Here is a 21,648-nt window from a genome sequence, read left to right as displayed (position 1 = left end):
CTGTGTGGTCCTTAACCATATGTCTGACGCCATATAACCGTAAATAAAATGTGTTGAGTGCGTCGTTAAATAAAACATTTCTTTCTTTCCATCCCACAGACAGGATAATACCTACCACGGCCTTTGATATACCAGTTGTGGTGCACTGGCCGGAACGAATATATATATCCCCAGAAACATGAGCAAGGTTACGGTTGGGGGCCTTGAATCATTGCTGTACATGATATTATTGTATATACATAAACGATACATAATTAAAGCTATACACTCGTATATAATGCATTTATTAAATAATATATGCATACGTGTGTGTTTGTGTGTATGTGTGTTATGTGTGTGTGACAGAGATAGACACACACACACACACACACACACACACAGACAGAGAGAAAGAGACGTGGGGGGGGGGGGGCGAATATTTTGGTTAAAATTATGTATCGTTACTCATTCCCAACCAACGTCCATCAGCTGAAATACTGGACAAGTGTTTAGAAAGTAGCATGTGTTTTCCGTTGTCGGTCGTCTGAATGCTCAACGATAATTTTTGTTTAGACCTATGAACGTTTTCATTTCTTTTGCTTGTACTCGTATTGATTAAAATAAAATGTTTTGAAAATTTATTTTTGTTGTTACAATGATATTTTACCTGCCATATTATTTCATAATAAAATAATAACATTCACAGGTAGTATTTTTGATACGCGGTATGTTTTGGGGTTGTTATTTTTTTTACAGTTTTATGTTTAAGCAACAAAAAAGAAGAAAAAAAAACCCCAGATTTAAGTGATCAGTAAAAACAGTAGGGCCTACTGTTCTTTAACATTCCAACCAAAACTTGTAAAAATTAATCTCTCTCTCTCTCTCTCTCTCTCTCTCTCTCTCTCCCCCCCCCCCCCTCCCCCCAGATAGTTGGCCCAACGCACACCGATTTTGTCCGTTGGGCCCAACGCACAGCTTTGTCATTTTCAAAACGCCGTTGGGTCAACGTTGGCTCAATGTTGGTAATTCGGGGCCATATTGGCGCCAAGTAATTCCACGGTGTGCCAACTTTGTGCCAACATTTTCATATAACGCGTTATATATATAGTTGGCCCATTGTAACGTCGAACTACATACTGCCATCATCTTGGCACGGATGGTCATTTTGTCCATGGCGGCAATATTGGCGCATGTTGTAATTCCTCCACGTGCTGCAATGTTGAATGCCTACATTTTCATATAACAAAATTATATAAGGTTAAAGCGTAATTAAGAATAACAAAAGCACAGTTGTAACATTTATTATCGAACTACATATCAATCTTCATCATCTTTTCCGGATTCCGACTATGACTCCATGGCTGCTGGCCTCGCACGTTGCCTCTCCTCCTCAAGTGCTGCAATGACGAATGCAGAAGATAACAAAATTATTTAAAATTAAAGCATATACCACTGAATAAAAATTTGTTCTTGTGTATTCAGTATACGCAAATATAACATTTCCCTCAAGTTAAAATGAATATTTACGTCACCTACTGGCTCTTGTTAAGTGTTCACACACACACACACACACACACACACACACACACACACACACACACACAGGGGCAATTGCCCCCCCCCCCCCCCCCCCCCCAAATTCGGGCAAAACAGTGGGGAAAATTCGGGCAGTTTTTATCTGGGTAAAATTTCGGGCAAATCAACCCGTCCAGCCCCCTAAATCAAAGAGTCCCCATACGCCCATGGAAATCACCTCACGATATCGCTGAGTGAACTCATTGCTGATGGTCGTATCAAACGAACAACTTCGTAGAATTACGAATCAAACACATTTCTTGTCAAACGACGTTGTCCGACGACTCCGTGGAACGAACGATTTAGGAAAACGAAACAAAAACTATTTGTACACTTATATCCAATTTGACGTGAGGAGAAAAAGCGTAATTCTCCTCCTCGAATCACAAAACTCTTGGTCTTTATATAACCTCTACCAGGATTGGAATTTTGTTGACCAGTAAAAATTAACTACGTATTGGAAATAACTGCGTCTTGAAAATCACATGTATTTTAGGAATGTCGGTAAACAAAATTAGTTCTGATAGAAATATAGCCTTGTTTTCGAAATACAGTTCCACCTGGTATCCATAAAACTTTATATATATACTGTCAAAAAAGAAAGGCATAGGTGATAGAGAAAGAAGAAAAGTGTTTGATTTGACAAAATATCGTGTGTTTTGTTTGAACAATGTTGCTGAATGACCATGTTTGCGACGCTGTGTGGTGACGAAAATGCCTCCACTGACGTCAGTCCATAGCAAGAACATTGTCACATACTCATTTCAAATTTGACTGTGATACGATTATAAATAATGACATTATGCCACTTTGTATTAAAGAGATAATTCCATGAATATTTCGCCTATGCGTTTCTTTTTTGACAGAGTATATATATACATACATATACGTAATATGCATATGCATAAATATATGCATATGCATATACATGTACATGTACATGTACACGTACACGTACACGTACACGTACACGTACACGTACACAGACACACACACACATACACATACACATACACATACACATACACATACACATACACATATACATATACATAGATGGATGGATGGATGGATGGATAGATGGATAGATAGATGGATAGATGGATAGATAGATAGATGTCAGGCAGTTCGGACTCCCACGGTGAGTACACACTATATTGATGCATACCGTTCTGACCCTGACCTTTAAATTTTTTAAATGTCGCATCATCGACAACTGTCAACTGCGAATATGTTTGTAACAAGTGAATATTCTCCTGCTTTCCGTTCATCCATTAAATACACCTTTCCAGTGTAAACAAAATCTGCTTTTGCATTTCTTTTTTGGGACAGTATATTTTAAACAAGTGATCTAAAATTGTCCATCAATAAGAACCTGCATTATAGATTGCCCTTGGAAATGTGTACAGAAGTGTACGATGAATTTTTTTCTTAATAATAATACACTATATACAAAAAGAAAATAATTTTTAGATGCAACTTTAATAATAATTTTAAAAATTATAAGAAGTGATTATCACATATTGATATTCAAGAGTATTTCAGGTTGAAATAATGTTCATCAGTTCACAAAAGTTGATCATTTGTAATGAAGTAAACTTATTCTAATTATAAACTCTAACTATATTAACTCTGAGTTGCGTTTATTTTTGTGTCCAGTATGCCACTCATAAAGTGTGTAGGTTGCATGGTACCAAAGAAGAGAGTTCCGTGTCAAAGTTCAAGGGACACCGTTAAAACAACGGTGTCTGTGCTTGGTAGTAATATGTGACATTGATTATTCGTGAAAATACTATTATCCATTGGCAATAAATAAATAAATACAGTTTTATTTGTTATACAGTTGTTATGCAGTATAACCAAAGGTTGAAGTTAGTGCAGAGTATCCCCAAAAATGGACTGCGATTTCCATCAAAAATGACGGTTGTTAATAAAAACATTAATTAAATCTCTTAAATGGTATATGACCTTCCATTTTATTGCAGGTAGATTAAACGTGACGTGCCACACTTTTTATTGGTGCACTGTCTGGCTTTGTTGATACGCTGCTTATATCAGTTTTATTAGTAAACGTTAACATAATCGGCAATAGGAATTGATTTGGTCTGATAGAACCTGCGGTTCATATTCCCATAGACGTCAAACATCTAATATCACATTCAGTGTTTATAATTCCAAGTTTATTACATCGATATAAAACACTATCAAATAACAATATAACTCTTTCTTGCTGAAATTAATACACGGCACAAGGGGAATCCCTATTCCATATCATGCATATCCACTCTGTATAGCCAATGAGAGAATTCTCAAATTTCTATGACAAATGCCGTTTTAAAATATGTGTGTGCATATTTTCCCAATATTCATTATTCAATATTAACAGTTAATTTATTAGTTTTAAACAATAAAGAAAACATTTGAAAAATATGTATTTAGTTTTTTTAAAGTGACATTAAAGGGACAGACCCTAGTTTTTAAACACTAAGGCATAATTTTCATCAAAACTTTAGTTTCAACCCATAAAAATGGACACTAAGTTTGGTTAATTTACAAACATGTAACAAATTTGGATAAAACAGAGTGAAACAAGAGTCTGTGACGTTGAAATACCCTTAAAAATAGACTAAAACGCGACTCCATAACAGTTACTTCTCAGATGCACGTGCGTTTTTAAAAATATGAAATAAGAGCATTTTGTGGTATTAGGAACACCAGGATAACAAGAAACACTTCGCTTGTACAGAAATGGATAATCTAAAAAATAAAATATAAGTAATGTTTGATGTCAGTGACCACAAACGGCTCTAATAGTGAAAAATATGTCTTAGTGTTTAAAAACTAGGGTCTGTCCCTTTAAGTACGGCAGTTATGAACGGCGGTTTTCTAAGTCATGTGATATTATTTGAACCAATCCAAGCATTTATAACATGAGATTATTTATATTGAAATTATTTTCCTATTTTGGCGATATGCGTCAAAATTACCTTCAAGAAATTACGTAACGTTTTCTATTTGGCTTTAATCCTACGGGATATTTGCAAATTCAATAGCACCGAAACCAAACCTCGCCCGCTACCGACCCTGGTCGGGGTTGGGTAGCTTGAGCTCATTTGCACATGTCAGCTCAGGCGACCCTCTTTCCCACCCACGCCAAACCTTTCCTTGCCCTGGACAGAGGAGCCGGCGAAAGTCGACACCTGCGCCTATGACAGGCGTGTGTACAACAGCTTGTTTTCAATGTGTACGTTAAAACCTGCGCCCATGACAGGCGTGTGCTGTAACAGCTTGTTCTCACTGTGTACGTTAAAACCTGCGCCCATGACAGGCGTGTGCTACAAGGGCTTGTTCTCACTGTACGTTAAAACCTGCGCCTATGACAGGCGTGTGCTACAACAGCTTGTTCTCACTGTGTACGTTAAAACCTGCGCCCATGATAGGCGTGTGCTGTAACCGCTTGTTCTGAATGGGCACGTTAAAACCTATTACATAACCAGACCTTTTGGTGATCATTATTGGATAGTTTTGTTTAACGACATCACTAGAGCACGTTGATTTATTAATTATTGGCTATTGGATGGCAGATATTTGGTAATTTTGAAATAATCTTAGGAAATCTACATTTTTCCATTAGTAGCAAGGTATCTTTTATATGCACCATCCCACAGACAGGATAGCACATACCATGGCCTTTGATATACCAATTGTTGTATACTGGATAAAATGAGAAACAGAATAGGGCTAGAGGACACTCAGTCTATCATCCCTCCCTACCCTCCCCCAAGGGAACGTTTTGTTTTCAAAATCTTGATTAGCAATACTTTTAGTCAATTAGAAATTGATTAGCAACTACTGTTTAATGTTTTAAAATTGCATAGCAATCTCTGAAACTTGCGTAGCAAATCGCAACACAATACCAAAATGTTTATTTGCTCCCTCCCTCATGTCTCTCCCTTTCTTCGACTGTGTGTTTGCATTTTTGTGTGTGTAAAAGTATTAAATCAATGTGGGTGTTATATTCCACCGTAACTATTTTTCGTTCCAGCCAGTGCACCACAACTGGTATGTCAAAGGCCGTGGTATGTGCCATCCTATTGGTGGGATTGTGCATATAAAAGATCCCTTGCTGCTAATGGAAACATTTAGCAGGTTTCCTCTCTATGAACAATATTCCCTATCACAGGCGTTCGGATCCTGGCCTGTGGTTATAGGTGTATGATTAGTACCTATAACCGCAGACCAGGTTATAGGTGTATGATTAGTACCTATAACCAACCGCAGACCAGGTTATAGGTGTATGATTAGTACCTATAACCTCAGACCAGGTTATAGGTGTATGATTAGTACCTATAACCGCAGACCAGGTTATAGGTGTATGATTAGTACCTATAACCGCAGACCAGGTTATAGGTGTATGATTAGTACCTATAACCGCAGACCAGGTTATAGGTGTATGATTAGTACCTATAACCGCAGACCAGGTTATAGGTGTAAGATTAGTACCTATAACCGCAGACCAGGTTATAGGTGTACGATTAGTACCTATAACCGCAGACCAGGTTATAGGTGTACGATTAGTACCTATAACCGCAGACCAGGACCCAAATGCTTGTGCTCTCAGTGCCTATGTCAAGAACAAGAACAATCAACAATTTCTAATTTTTTTATTTACAGATGAAAATATGTGTCTTTGACTTGACTGGATACTGTAGATGGTATGTCTGAAAGACACAAGTGTAATTCATGTCGTAGCATGTTTTAGAACAGAATGTATGTCACGGTGAAGTCACAGTGAAGATATATAGACCTAGTAACTATTTTAGAAAACAGGGGAAACAATCAATTCATTCTCTAGAAAAGGAAGAGTTTCAAGTTACTCAGTCTTTTAAGGTAGATTTCAAAATTCATAATATATATCCTGCATACAAAAATTACGATAATAATAATGTATGATATATGTGAAAACAAACAAACAATCAAACAAACAATAATAATAATAATAATAATAATGATGATAATTTTAAAATGTAAACTTTTTTAAATTACTGACACATAACATCTTGTAGGAGAAGCAAAAACAAATCTGTTATTTACATATCTAAGTGTAAATGTATAAAATACAACATAAATGCACTAATTACATTCTATATTTATCAAACATTTCCCCAATCTTGTTCCTAACTTATCAGTTCAACATAATACAATACAAACCAAATTCTGTATTTATCAAACATTTCCCCAATCTTGTTCCCAACTTATCAGTTCCTCATTAAATACTGTCAAACTTTTTATTTTATTTTATTATGTAATCATATTCACAACATTGAATTTTGTTAATTTTATATAACTATTGAAATTTAATTAAAACTGAAGAGTATTTTACCTCATTGTAATTCATTATTTAAAGTGTAGTTATAACTTTATATAAATCCCAAGCATAATCTTTGCATAACGGTAATTAAAATAGGGTTATGTGAAAGATCATGAAACATCACTGAGTTCACATTTCTTTGTGAAAAACCACTAACAGTTCTCCCACCCAGCTCTTGTCACTACATTTTTAATGGCATCAATAGTTGGTGAGCCTTGTAACAGTTATTTTAACTAACATCACATTATCTATTTTTGTCTTTAAAAACAAAAACAAATGGACCTGAGATAATTCTACTGTGTTTTCTGTACAGTTGAAATTAGAATTTAGATAATTCTACTATGTTTCTGTATAGTTGAAATTAGAACAGATAATTCTACTATGTTTTCTGTACAGTTGAAATTAGAACTGAGATAATTCTACTGTTTTCTGTACAGTTGAAATTAGAACTGAGATAATTCTACTGTTTTCTGTACAGTTGAAATTAGAACTCAGATAATTCTACTGTATTTTCTGTACAGTAGAAAACACAACTGAACTAATTTTACTGTACTTTTTGTACCTTTGAAAGTACACCTGAGATAATTTTACTGTGGTTTCTGTACAATTAAAATTAGAACTGAGATAATTCTGTGTGGGTTTTTTACAGTTGAAATTAGAACTGACAAAACTCTATTTTGTTTTCTATACAGTTGAACTTATAAATATATTGTTTTCTGTCTCAGCTAATGCATTAGAGGATATTTCACGTCTTTGGTTAAATATAATTTATATCTCACTGAGTAAAGCCTGTAATTATAATTATTACACAAGTTGCTTTACTGAATATGATATCATAAAACTAAATACTGAAGCTGTGATCAAACTTCACAACAAAACTTTGATACACGTACAACTACAAATGCATAATCATTGTAAACCATAGATAAAATATTTTTAATGAAAACTCTAATTTGTGAACTGTATCAAGTAGATCAGTTTTTGTCATGTACTTTTTAACTTAAAGGTACATGTTAGATTCTCTAACAATATTCTATAATACATATTCTTCTGTCTAAAACCAAATTTCTTGCTTGAAGTAGTAATTTTGAACATCAACTCATGTCAAATAAATCAATAAAATAAATTAATAAAACTTTAACTTTGAACTGTACAATGTTGTTGGAGGAGTATGTACCTTTAATTTCCATCAGATTCTATAACACGTTTGAAGAAAATACTGTTACTGTCATGTCAGTGCTGTGATTACTACAGCTATGATTAAAAAGTCTGCCATGACATCCAATTGTGGTCGATGACAGTCACCTTTCGTCCCCTTCATTTGGCTTCGAACATGATAAATATAACAAATCTCACTATAATTTCACTTGAAATCCATATTTTGTAAATAATAAAAAAAATGAATGACAATATTTTCTTCAAACACAGTCAGCAATTTTGCAATAAAATTTTTTTAACATTCTTAAAACAGAAATGTCATGCACCCAGTTTATTGTTATTGTAAAGAGATGCAATTGGAATACTGACATCATTCAAATTCGAAATTAGCTGTATTATTACAATGCTTTGCCACATTAAGATAAAAACTGGTCTACTTAATTTGGCCCATGTCAAAATGGTTCCAAGAGCAGACAATGCAGTTTACAGGTCAGAATGTTTTTTTTTAATTTTTCATAATTTTAGACAAAATATTCAGTTTAAGTTTCAAAAGATGAAATAAATAAAAGTACCATTCATCAAATATATTACATAAAAAAATTACCAGTGGATGTTATATTTATTGTGTACGAAGCTGAAACAAGGATGCAAAAAGTGACTGTCGTCGATATTAGTTCTAGACTGTCCTAAATATCCACCTTAGTGTCCTGCAGCTAAAGTGGTTTCCAATAAAGCAAGCACATCTAACTAGACTGAGTAACTGATCATTCATCGCCTCTCTGATGAACGAGTGAATGTACGTTCAGGTATTTCTTAAATAACATTAAGAGCTTTATTTAACTATTTGCCTCATTGTCAGAAAATAATTAACCATTAATGTTATAAATAATTTTGTTTTTTTCTTCCAATTAAAAAACATTATGTTAATAATTTGAAAAATGATATGTGAATTTTCAAATTTTTAAATATTCACCCTTTTTGTTAGAGTGCCAGCAAATTAAAACTGTTAAAGCTTAACCACATAGTACCTAATCTAGTCATTGTCATGTACAGCACTAACATGTATAATGTGGGGTAGCTATGGTTACGTTTTACTCTAAATAACTTCTGTAACGTTTCGTAAATTATGCCTGACACTGCTAAATCCACAATACAGGATGTCGCAAAAGTCATTTGTCTTCTTTTTTATTCTTTAACTGCAAACAGACATACAATGACATATTATTATATAAGAACATTAATTAATCTATTAGTCTTTACAGACTGAATTATTAAAAATAATACTTTCGTAATAGAGACACATGGCCTCAAGTTACAAATGTGTTTAAGAATGTTGATCTCAGCATGCATAAAATAGTCTTTACCTACTCTCAAATTAAAGACTAGTCTTTGTACCTATAGATTAGTTTCTTTGAGACTGATCTCAACCTGCATCAAAAGTCTTTAAACAATGAGTCATTAGAAATAACACTTCCAAAATGGAGACTAATGTCCTCAGATTACAACTGAGATTAATATTGATCTCACACTGCATCAAATTGTCTTTACAGAATGAGTCTATTTATTGCCTTTAAAATAACTATATCGGCTACTATTAACAGGGTTATCTCACCCATTGTCAAATGTAATTTTTTTTAATAGAATGACTATTTACTATTTTAGAATGATCTAGAAAGAGCAAGTCTGATATTAGCTCGAGTGTTCTGTTTTTATGGTAGGTCAGGACTAGAGAGTACTCTATTTAACAGCTTGTAAATTTATGACAACAAAATGGTTGCCAAGTAAACCTTTTGAAATTACTTATTATATTTCAATAATTTATTTGTAATTTTTATCCTAACAAATAGATATATTTACTATTAAAAAAATAAAAATGTCTTCATAGAATGAGTTGTAAGAAAAAATATTTTCAGAATTAAATTTAGTTCAGTTAATCAACTGTCACATTAGAGGGTGATCACATAGTGATTTAAATAGTCTTTACAGAATGAGTCATATAATTTTTATGTTGTACTACTATGATTAATAGAGTATTGCATGTTATTCAATATCTCACCCTGAGTCAAAAAGTCTATAAAGAATGAGTTACAATACCATGGGAAGGGTGGAAGTGATATTTGTAAAAAAAAAAGTATTTCATTTTCTTTTTAAAGATTTGATGCTTTTACTGACAGTAATGACCATAACTGATATATCAAACAATGTGGTATGTGCTGTTCTATCTTTGGGAAAGTGCATACAGCATACAAAGTGTGTGACTGGGTGAAACTGATAAATATACATGATGTTAACACTTTCTACATTTACTAATTATTCATGAAGTTCTTAAAGGGACTATCCTGAGTTTGCTGTTTTCATCTAATAAAATTTTGTAACAAATAGTATTACATATTAAATACATTTTCTTGATTAGAATATCAGTGTCTGTATATTCAATGTGTTTTGGATCATCCTAATATTTGTAAGTAGCCCAAACTGGATTTTGTATCCCGATAATATCGTACATACAACAACAAAATATTTGGAAATAAAATGAAGTTTCTCCTTGTCTAAACACTAGGATGATCAGACACACATTTAATAATTACACAACCACTGATGTTTTATTTAGAAAAATATTTAATTATCGTAACATCGTCATAATAATCGCCGAAAATTCAAGATATTTCCTTTAAATATCTACCATATAATCTTAACCCACTTTCTACATTTATTAATTATTCATGAGGTTCTTAAATATGTATGATCTTAACCCACTCTATACATTTATTAATTATTCATTAAGTACATAAATATGCATGATATTAACCCACTTTCTACATTTATTAATTATTTATAAGGTTCACAAATACGTATGATTTTAATCCACTTTATACATTTATTAATTATTCATGAAGTACATAAATATGCATGATATTAACCCACTTTATACATTTATTAATTATTCATGAGGTTCTTAAATATGTATGATCTTAACCCACTTTCTACATTTATTAATTATTCATGAAGTACATAAATATGCATGATATTAACCCACTTTCTACATTTATTAATTATTTATGAGGTTCTTAAATATGTATGATCTTAACCCACTTTCTACATTTATTAATTATTCATGAAGTTCATAAATATGCATGATATTAACCCACTTTATACATTTATTAATTATTTATGAGGTTCTTAAATATGTATGACCTTAACCCACTTTACACATTTATTAATTATTCATTGATTCATAATTATGTATGATGGGGTTAATGAACTTAGTCCACTGTCTACATTTACTAATTATGCATGAAGTTCACAATATGATCTAACCCACATTTCTACACATTAATATTCATGTGATTTATTAGAATTCATGTACATTATAAATATGTAACAAGTTACAGAAATGCACCATTGAACGGTCTGTAACAACAATTATAATACTTAACACGGTGAGTATAAAAATATACAAAGAACATTCATAATTAAAGATGATGAAAAAAAAAGAGATAAAATTGTTGTTTTATGCACCTGTTAAAAAATTCACAACAATACAACAATGAGGTTATTAAAATACCATAGAAAAGCCTTTTTTAAATTACTTATTCAAAGTTAGTCTGATAAAAAAAGTTAAAAAAAACAAAACAAAAACTGTTTCAGTTGATGAACAGTTATGTTCATAATGTATCTGAAAACAAAACTTTCTCAAATCCTTTTTTCATGTTAACCAAGTAGTACTGTCATCATGGCAACCGTCGTCATAGCAACAGCTAGGTATGTCCCTCAGTACCATGTGTTGGATAGAATCCTTCATTATGGCTTATGCTGCAACTTGACACTATACTGTTGCACTGTTTTTTTGTATTATCACATAGCTTCCAAAACATTCACAAAAATAAATAAATCACAACCAATAATATCTCTTTGTCCAGCTTCTAGATCGACTTTCTCATCTCTCTTCTGAAGATGCCAGCATGGAGTCCATGTCTGTCAAGGGAGACAACTGTTGAGGTTTTTTTGTAAAAAATGTTTTTCGGGTTGGTTTTTTTTCACCAAACTTTACATTTTTTGGTAGGATTCATTTTTGAATTTTTAGGACAGTTCCATGTCTTGGCAAAAACATATGAATTCTGTAATGTTCCAATAACCCTGAAAATAAACAATAAAATGTTGAAATGGATGGATAGATCAACAGTTACAATGTATATGGATAAATGGATTGATGAGTAAATGAGCTGATGGATAGATGGATGGGTGAGTAGATGGATGAGTGGATTGATGGATGGATAAATGGATGGGTGAGTGCATTGATGAGTTGATAGATGGAGGGATGGAAAAAGGGATGAGTGCATGTGTCAGATAACTATATTGACAGATAGGTGGACATATAGATAAACAAGCATTCTGAGAGTACTGCTAAAGCAAATACAAATTTTAGTATCTCCTAAGTTCAAGGACCATAACTCTTGAGTGAAACATGAGTAAATTAGGACATGATAAAGCTATATGCACAATTTCAGCTCAATATCGTGAGGCATTGCCAAAAAAAAGGTCTGGAAAACAAATTTATATGGCTGTAGGAATTGAATGGGCTCAGACTTGAGGTTAAACTAATTTAATTTTAAATATATACTTTTGTCCCACCAGCCAACCCCTTAGTTGATGAATGGTTATTATGGCTTTGCCATATATGTTTTAAAGGCATGAAAACAAAATCAAAACACTTTTGGAAAGGACTATATAATGCCATTAAGGGGAGACTACTCTACTACTAATGCCATTAGGGGAGATTACTCTCCTACTAATGCTATTAAGGGGAGACTACTGACATAAATAAAGGGATACTACTACTAATGCCATTAACGGGAGATTACTCCTACTAATGCCATTAAAGGGGAGACTACTGACCTAAATAAAGGGAGACTACTCTCCTGATAATGCCATTAAGGGGAGACTACTGACCTAAATCTTCCAGGACTGTGTTGTCCAGTTCTGATTCTGTTGATTGCTGCTTCGGGTCTCATCGTGCCACACCAGACCTGGCAAACAGAAACACTCCAGTTTACAACAAATCAGGGCTGGAAATTGAGACGAGGCAGGAAGACAGTTTCATGCCACTCAAAATACACAGTAATATGAGAGGGCTTGTAATAGGAAGTAAAATTGGTCCTGCTGTTATGTTTTTTTTTTAAATAGTAGGTCAAAATAAACATGTGCTTCTAAGAAAAAATATGGCCTGCTGGAAAAAAGACAACATGAGGAAGGGGAGGATTTGGTATAGTGTAAGGAAAATGAGGTACTCTAAAGTATTTATATTTTAATGTTTTTTTAAAGTTTAGTTTGCAATCTTTTACAGTGTTTGGATTTTAATTACACTAGACATAATAATAATAATAAATAGAGGACTCGTCATGAGTATTATTTAATATGGAAAATATCAACCGAGTCTATGTTAATCAGTATTGTCGAAGCTCTGCCAAGACAAACACCGATTAACTAGACGAGGTTGATATTTTATATATTAAAAAACACAAGTAGCGAATTCTATTTATCCTATAACACTTCTAAAATACATTTTAATTAATATTTTAGTAAATCAAAGTACTAAAGTCGCCGCCATCGGTAATATGACGTCATCACGATTAACACAGATTAGTTTGACGTCACACATTTTGAACAAATTTTTGAAAACGTTACACTCAGGTACACGGGTCTTGTTGGCTTGTAAGCAAATGACCCATCCACAACAACACATTACCTAGAGACCTTGCAAATTTGCATACCATTATTAACCGGGTTAATAAAGTACATTATCACATGGATTTATGACATGGATATCAAGGGTAAGTTATAGGATAAATAATTTTATTTTATGATTTTTAAAGTTTATTTTGCAAAATAACATGTTTTTTTCTAAATATTTTTACAATTACAGAAAGTTGCATCTTTTGTTTGTATTTCCATCCTACAGAGTGGAGGACCACAGACATACCTGAGCGAAGTTGAGGAAGAAGAGTTTATTGTGACTCAGATGGGACAGTCCAGGTAAAGGTGTCTCCTCTTCCCCGCGCTCATCCACCCAGTGACGGTACGCCTGAAATCACACAACAGAGAGGTGAAGAAAGGAATGTGGGGTTTTGTTAGGCCCAAAACATATCAGATCTGGGTCTGGCAAGTATAGTACCAGTCGAAAATGAAATGCATTGAATCGAATGTAACAAAACACACCTCGTCTGTTCTGGCATGCGCTACAGATCTGACACCAGATGATATAGAACATGCCCTATATTTTCACACTGTCAGACTGACGGCTGCACAATGTTCGAACCTTACTCATTAATTTTACTTTAAATAAACAACAGGAAAAATGTATATATTAATCAGTGTGGATTTCTCATACTTATTGTTGATGTTCGTAGCAGTAAATGTATCTAAAGATATGAACGTATTAATATATACTGAAAACATGTAACAGTTACAGACCCATACATCAAAATACACCAGACACACTGGCCAGACCCAGATCTGATGTGTTTTGGGCCTTACTGACTGCAGAATTAACCTTTATAGACAAAATACACTGGTGTTGTCCATTTTATCAAATTGTTATTTTAAAAAAATGTTAAAAACAAATATTTGCATTTACATCATGCTTTAGTTTGAACAGATACTAAGATAAGTTACTGTAGTTGCATACTATGATGTTAATTACTGCATGTATATTACAGTGTGTGAATTTTATGTGCGATAAATACAGAATCTAGTGTTTTGCCCAGCTTGTTTTAGCATGGTGCGGCATCATGTCTCAATAATCTAGCACCATCTTGCCTTCATCAGCGCCATGCTGCCCTGAGATTAAACAAGCCTTTTTTCAATAATTAATTCTAAAATTGCCTTTATAAAACACTCAGAAAATGTGTTATTTATTAATAAAATATCCCTGTTATATACTTCACTATTCATTTATTGAAGCAAGTCCATTTCAATAAAAAGAATTTGTCTTTAATCCCAAAAAGAATGTGCCCTGAAAATGTGTCAAAAGTGTTTAGACAACCATGTCTTGCCAAATTTGTAGGGAAAACACTGTGATTGAGTGTGATTATACAAATTTATAGTGTGTGTGAATATTTATGGCATTATTTATTTAAATTGATTTAATAAATTATCGGTTACTGGATGTCAAACATGAAATTGGTAAACTGACACTACATCAGAGAAAACCTGCTTCATTTTTTTTCATTAGCAGCAAGGGATCTTTTATATGTACTTTCCCACAGACAGGACAGCACATACCATTGTCTTTGATAAACTACGACACGCCACTTACTGTATAAGCTTCCAGCAAGCCTCCATTGTCAGCAATATTTTCACCCTGAGTCTGAATACCATTTACCTGAAAAATTCCAAAAATCATAACAGAAATAGTATTGTCTGTACATTACCTGTATGTTTGTGGTATGAGTTACACTGGCCCGAGTACTGTGTGGTTCAAGAGCTAAACAGATATTTGGATTGTTGTGGTCGCTCTCTCAGTCAGAGAAAACTGTATAGCGAAAACACAGAATTACTGTATATCATCCCAGTCTAATACAACAATAATCCTATGTTTGACATTATATACCATTACATTGATCATTTTCGAGTTCGCTGATAACAAATATTTCAAATATTAACCACTAATACACACACTACAGGAAGAAACCCGACAGCACCTCATTTCAATAATGTTCCGGTTAAATACGTAGGTGCTGACGGGTTTCTTCCCATATTACCTAAAGATTGCTCTATTGATCAGTTCTGGTACTGGTTGTCATGGTGATTTACCTGTAGGTTGATCTCCTTCACTGTGAAGTTGCTGTACTGGTCGATGATGCACTGGTTGTCACGGTAACAGATCAAAGTGATTTACCTGTAGGTTGATCTCCTTCACTGTGAAGTTGCTGTACTGGTCGATGATGCACTGATTGTCACGGTAACAGATCAAAGTGATTTACCTGTAGGTTGATCTCCTTCACTGTGAAGTTGCTGTACTGGTCGATGATGCACTGGTTGTCACGGTAACATATCAAAGTGATTTATTTACCTGTAGGTTGATCTCCTTCAGTGTGAAGTTGCTGTACTGGTCGATGATGCACTGGTTGTCACGGTAACAGATCAAAGTGATTTACCTGTAGGTTGATCTCCTTCAGTGTGAAGTTGCTGTACTGGTCGATGATGCACTGGGCTCTGACCTTGAACTTGGCGATGACCTCGTCGTCCCACCACTGGATCAGGTTCCCGTCCTTGTCGAACTGACGACCTGGTAGATGAAAGGAATGTCTGGTTTGGTTGGGGTTTTTTTTTTTTTTTTTTTTTTTTTTTTATTCACAGAGTCCCTGTTTGGTTTAACAACACCAGACTTCAACAGCGGAGAAACAAATTGAGGTGAGTGATTAATTGCTCCCTAAAGCCAATGCCACACAATACAATGAAATCTGAAAGCATAAGGTTTGTTTTGTCACAATTGGTTATTATTTCGTGGCTATTTTCGTACAAGGCACTCGTATCATATGACTTTTTATAGCTGTTCTCGTACAAGGCGTCATGTTACATCACTTTAAGTTAGATTTTGAAGAGCTATTTAAGATATTACCACACTGATACCATATAAATTCACATGCTAAGTTGAGCTAAAAATTTCTCTCCTTGAACTAGTCTCAGGGGAGTGATGGGGAGTGTCCATTTGAGAATTGTCCTCTAATGTGATCTAGACTCAACCCAAAGGATTTTTAATGTGTACTTTCCCACAGATAGGACAGAAAATACCACAGTCTTTGATATACCAATCATGGGGCACTGGTTGGGAAGGCAAAAAAACAAACAATTGGAGAATGGTTACAGAACCACATCTTCTGCATAAGAAATAAGGCTTACCTCGATCATCAAAGCCATGAGTTATTTCATGGCCTATCACCATTCCAATTCCTCCATAATTTAACGATCTGAAAACAGAATCAAACCAAAAAAATGATTATATTCAAGTAGCATAACGTTTATAACTTCAACACTTGGTAAATAGCATTCTACTTATCAGCTGACATGCACATGGTCATCCTAATCCCTTAAGTTCAAGGCACATACCTCTGTCAAAAAATGGGTAAATTTCCATTAAAATCAAACTTGATCTGTAACAGAACTTGATAAAGCTATGTACAAAATTTTATTTCAATATCTCAAGGCTTTCTATAGAAAAAACCCCTGAGGAAACTATATGTAGGACAGACTGATGAACAGACAGGTGGAAGGACGGAAATGAAACCTATAGTCCCTTCCAGTTGGACCGGTAGGAGACTAAAAACTGAAATACACCGTATAGAAAGTGTTATCACTTACTTGGGGTATCCCTTCTTGTAAAATGGAGGCTGCAAGATGCCCGCTGGGAACACTGAAGTTACAGAACCGGTACTTAGTTTTTAAATTCAATTGTATTTCTTAGTTTTAAAGAAATTTTATAACAAAAGCCCATCATGTAGTTTTTACAATGTAGAATATTTCTATCTAAATACATGTATCATTATGATAATTTTGTACCCGATATTCATTAATTTCTATTAAAAAAAAAATTGAGCTAGTGTAAACAACACTGAAACATTGGCATGACCTCTCTCAATCACACATCTTCTTTTTTATCCAACCACCTTTTATATTTTATTGTTACCCCATAACGCCATTCATAGACAGTATGGTTACACACACACATGCATGCATGCATGCACGCACGCACACACGCATGCACGCACGCACTCACTCGCACGCACGCACGCACGCACGCACCCAGACACACACACAAACACACACAAACACACACACACACACACACACACACACACACACACACACACACACCAGTGTAGGTGACTTCTCCAATATAGAATCCTGGCAATGCCAATACTCTGAAAAATGTGTCATAAGTCTAAGTTATGTTGAAGAAGACTTGATGATATGTAATCAACCCCTGCAATCAAAAAAATGTCTACAGCAAATAATATACCATGAACTCTTTTTTGAATATAGTCTACAGCAAGTAATATACCATGAACTCTTTTTTGAATATAGTCTACAGCAAGTAATATACCATGAACTCTTTTTTGAATATAGTCTACAGCAAGTAATATACCATGAACTCTTTTTTGAATATAGTCTACAGCAAGTAATATACCATGAACTCTTTTTTGAATATAGTCTACAGCAAGTAATATACCATGAACTCTTTTTTGAATATAGTCTACAGCAAGTAATATACCATGAACTCTTTTTTGAATATAGTCTACAGCAAAAAAAAAAAGAAGTGCCATGGAGAATAAAAAAAACAATCTCCAGTGAAATATCCATGACATTGCTGATTGCCGTGGGCAACTGCAGTGGTTGTGTATTAAACGAAAATAATCCTTCAAAATATACAGACTCCGACGTACTGATTTGATTCTTTGTTGAGCTGTAGAAAGCGTTTACCACGGCTGGTGTAGTCGACCACCTGGAAAACAGAAGAAAGGAAGGTTTATTTCAGGACACCCCAGCCCATGGTTCAATCAGTAACTGTGGTGTGTTTAACGTATGGTAATTACAATACTTTGTAACAGAAGCAGCACAGCACATATCAGCCTTGTACAAATAATTGTGTCTTATTCATGGACATAGCCCAGTGGTAAAGCAGTCGCCTGATGTGTGGTCAGTCTGGGATCGATTTCCGTTGGTGGGCTCACTGGGCTATTTCTCATTTCAGCCAGCGCACCACAACTGGTATCTTCGAAGGATTGTGAAGCGTCCTATTAACGGGAAAATGGCTACAACGCACACGCATTGTAATCGCATAATCAATTTGATTATTTTATCTATTACCTTATTCAATTAACTACAAATATCAATTAATAAAATGTTTATAACCTTACAAGTGTATTCCGTCGATAGATAAAACACATGCCACAGTTGAATGTGTACATTCCAAGGCCTGGATCGGAAAGTGTCCTATAGGTAAGATGGGCTTCCATAATTTGTTTTTGTTGAAAGAATATGTATGTCACGTGACCTGACCCAAAGATGAAAGCAGACATGACAGGATTCTTTCGCTGTTGACAAGTGCTGATTATTTAGATGCAGGTAGGTATTAATATAGCATATGATTTTAATTGATGCTACTTTAATTGATGCATTCTGCACAATCGTGCAGAATGCATTTTGTATAAAAATAACTTTTTACCTCTTTTTTTTTCCTCTTTTTTTCTTTTTCTTTATCGGTAGCAAGTACTTCCTGGTTCAGAATTATTGTGTTGTCAAAGTTCACACGCACGCAGATTTGTAATAAACAAGCCGTACGTAAAATAGGATGCTCTTGACTTAGGACACCTTTCGATCTTTAATGATATATCAACGGCCATGGGAGAGATGGAGAGAGAGAGAGATGGGGAGAGAGAGAGAGGGAGAGAGAGATAGCGAGAGAGAGAGAGAGAGACAGAGAAAGAGAGACAGAGAGAGAGGGAGGGAGGGAGGGAGACAGAGAGAGGGAGGGAGAGACAGACAGAGAGACAGACAGAAGAGAGAGAGAGACAGACAGAGAGAGAGAGACACAGAGAGAGACACAGAGAGAGACAGTAGCCACTGTAGAACTCACTTTGATTTGTCGACTGGCTCTCTAAGTTTTTTCAGACTGGTTAAGGCGATACTTTTAATGTTGGCAACGACATTGTCAAAATAACGATCAGGATAAAAGTCTACCTACAACAAATGTAAACAAAACATGTTGTCAAAGCAACAATAAGAGAGACGAGCATCTGTCGCAGTTGGAGAGACAAGGACTGAGATGTGGAGGTGGACAGTGAAATAAGTTGAAAGATAGGAGGAGTTGCCAGATCGGGAAGAAATGAGATGGAATTCAAAAGAGAAACAAGGAAAGGGGGCAGTGGGATAAAATACAAAAAAAATAAAAATAAAAAAATAAGAGGAGAAAAAAACTTATAAACCTGTGATTTGGAAAAGCTTTCTTTGTAACAAATTGAATTGAATGTCTTGATGGCTTGCATGTTTTGTGAAAAAAACTTATTATTTTTATGCTTATTTTTCAGACTATATATAAAACATTGCATTTTTAAAACAGATGGACAAAACTCACATTTTCAAGAATTGAGACAGAATTTTTTTTTACACACACATAAACAAACAAAACAGACACTCACACAAATGGATACAACTTATACTTTCAGATTCTTAGAGAAAATTCACATTTATAGACACCCAGGGAGACAAAATTTAAATTTTCAGACACTCTGACAAAACTTAATTTTGAAACATTCAACAACCGAAAAAAGTAAACAAAATCACATTTTAGACATACCAAAAGACAAAAACTCAGATTTTCAGACACACAGATATACAAAACTCACATTTTCAGACACACAAATGTACAAAACTCACATTTTCAGACACACAGATATACAAAACTCACATTTTCAGACACACAAATGTACAAAACTCACATTTTCAGACACACAAATGTACAAAACTCACATTTTCAGACACACAGATATACAAAACTCACATTTTCAGACACACAGATATACAAAACTCACATTTTCAGACATACAGATATACAAAACTCACATTTTTATGCACACAGATATAAAAAAAACTCACATTTGTACACAAACACACACACACAGATATACAAAACTTTTGACACACACACACAAACACACACAGATATACAAAACTCACATTTGTACACAAACACACACACACACACACACACAGATATACAAAACTTTTGACACACACACACACACACAAACACACACAGATATACAAAACTCACACTTTTACACACACACAGATATACAAAACTCACATTTTGACATACACATACACACAGATATACAAAACTCACATTTTGACACACACATATACACAGATATACAAAACTCACATTTTGACACACACATAGATATACAAAATTTAGTTTTACACACACACACACCGATATATAAAACTTACATTTTCATACTCCTTGTCAAGTTCTGTGTTGTTAAGAATGAAGTTCGGGTAGCCAATCTTTTCAACCATGGCGTCCGCCTGGAAAGAAAACATTCAACAACATCTGAATAATTTCAAGGACGACGTGATGTTGTTTAAAAGAGCTTAAGAGAGCTCTGTGTGAATTAGGTTCAAAGGGCTCCATTTTACACAGCCATCTTAGCGCTAAGATCACCTTAAGTGCATAAGGTAGCTAGGCCTTTAAAATGTTTTGCTTATTCATTCATTCATTCATTTATTTATTTATAGAAGTCAAAACAACTAATATATACTGAATCATTTTAAAATAAACTAAAGGCAACTAAATTAATATTTCCATTTCTTTTTTCCTGCAGTATATATTAAATCAAGGTTGAAATTAGCTAGTGTTGTTGCAGATAAAATGTAAGCAAGTGTTCTTATCTTTTTCATGGACAAGGCTTAGTTTTATAGAGAAGGTCTAGTACGGTAAGTAGAAAAAGTTAAAAGTTTTTTATTTTATTTAATGACACCACTAGAGTACAACATTGATTTAT

At 34.2% G+C, this 21,648-nt stretch overlaps 1 protein-coding gene and 1 long non-coding RNA gene across 2 annotated transcripts in view; both read right to left on the bottom strand.

Moving 5' to 3' along the window:
• Positions 1-1,264: 1,264 nt before the first annotated feature.
• LOC121390100 lies at positions 1,265-1,914 on the bottom strand. The gene is made up of 2 exons (XR_005960165.1): positions 1,733-1,914; positions 1,265-1,376 (listed from the first exon to the last, which is right to left on the bottom strand). It is a non-coding gene; the product is annotated as an uncharacterized LOC121390100 (long non-coding RNA).
• Positions 1,915-6,204: 4,290 nt separating this feature from the next.
• LOC121390125 (neprilysin-1-like) overlaps positions 6,205-21,648 on the bottom strand; it is a 76,737-nt gene continuing 61,293 nt past the window's right edge. Inside the window, exons 14-23 of the mRNA XM_041521863.1 lie at positions 21,095-21,172; positions 19,719-19,822; positions 18,526-18,584; positions 17,444-17,495; positions 16,985-17,052; positions 16,240-16,370; positions 15,399-15,464; positions 14,064-14,165; positions 13,034-13,110; positions 6,205-12,220 (exon numbers count right to left, since the gene is read on the bottom strand). Coding sequence (XP_041377797.1) covers positions 12,121-12,220; positions 13,034-13,110; positions 14,064-14,165; positions 15,399-15,464; positions 16,240-16,370; positions 16,985-17,052; positions 17,444-17,495; positions 18,526-18,584; positions 19,719-19,822; positions 21,095-21,172 — 837 coding nt within the window. The 3' untranslated portion in view covers positions 6,205-12,120. The remainder of the gene's footprint in view (positions 12,221-13,033; positions 13,111-14,063; positions 14,166-15,398; positions 15,465-16,239; positions 16,371-16,984; positions 17,053-17,443; positions 17,496-18,525; positions 18,585-19,718; positions 19,823-21,094; positions 21,173-21,648) is intronic.

This window comes from Gigantopelta aegis, chromosome 15 (assembly GCF_016097555.1).
Source record: "Gigantopelta aegis isolate Gae_Host chromosome 15, Gae_host_genome, whole genome shotgun sequence".
Taxonomy (NCBI): domain Eukaryota; kingdom Metazoa; phylum Mollusca; class Gastropoda; order Neomphalida; family Peltospiridae; genus Gigantopelta; species Gigantopelta aegis.
Note: the sequence above shows the minus strand (reverse complement) of the source record. Positions and strands in the feature narration are given on the sequence as shown.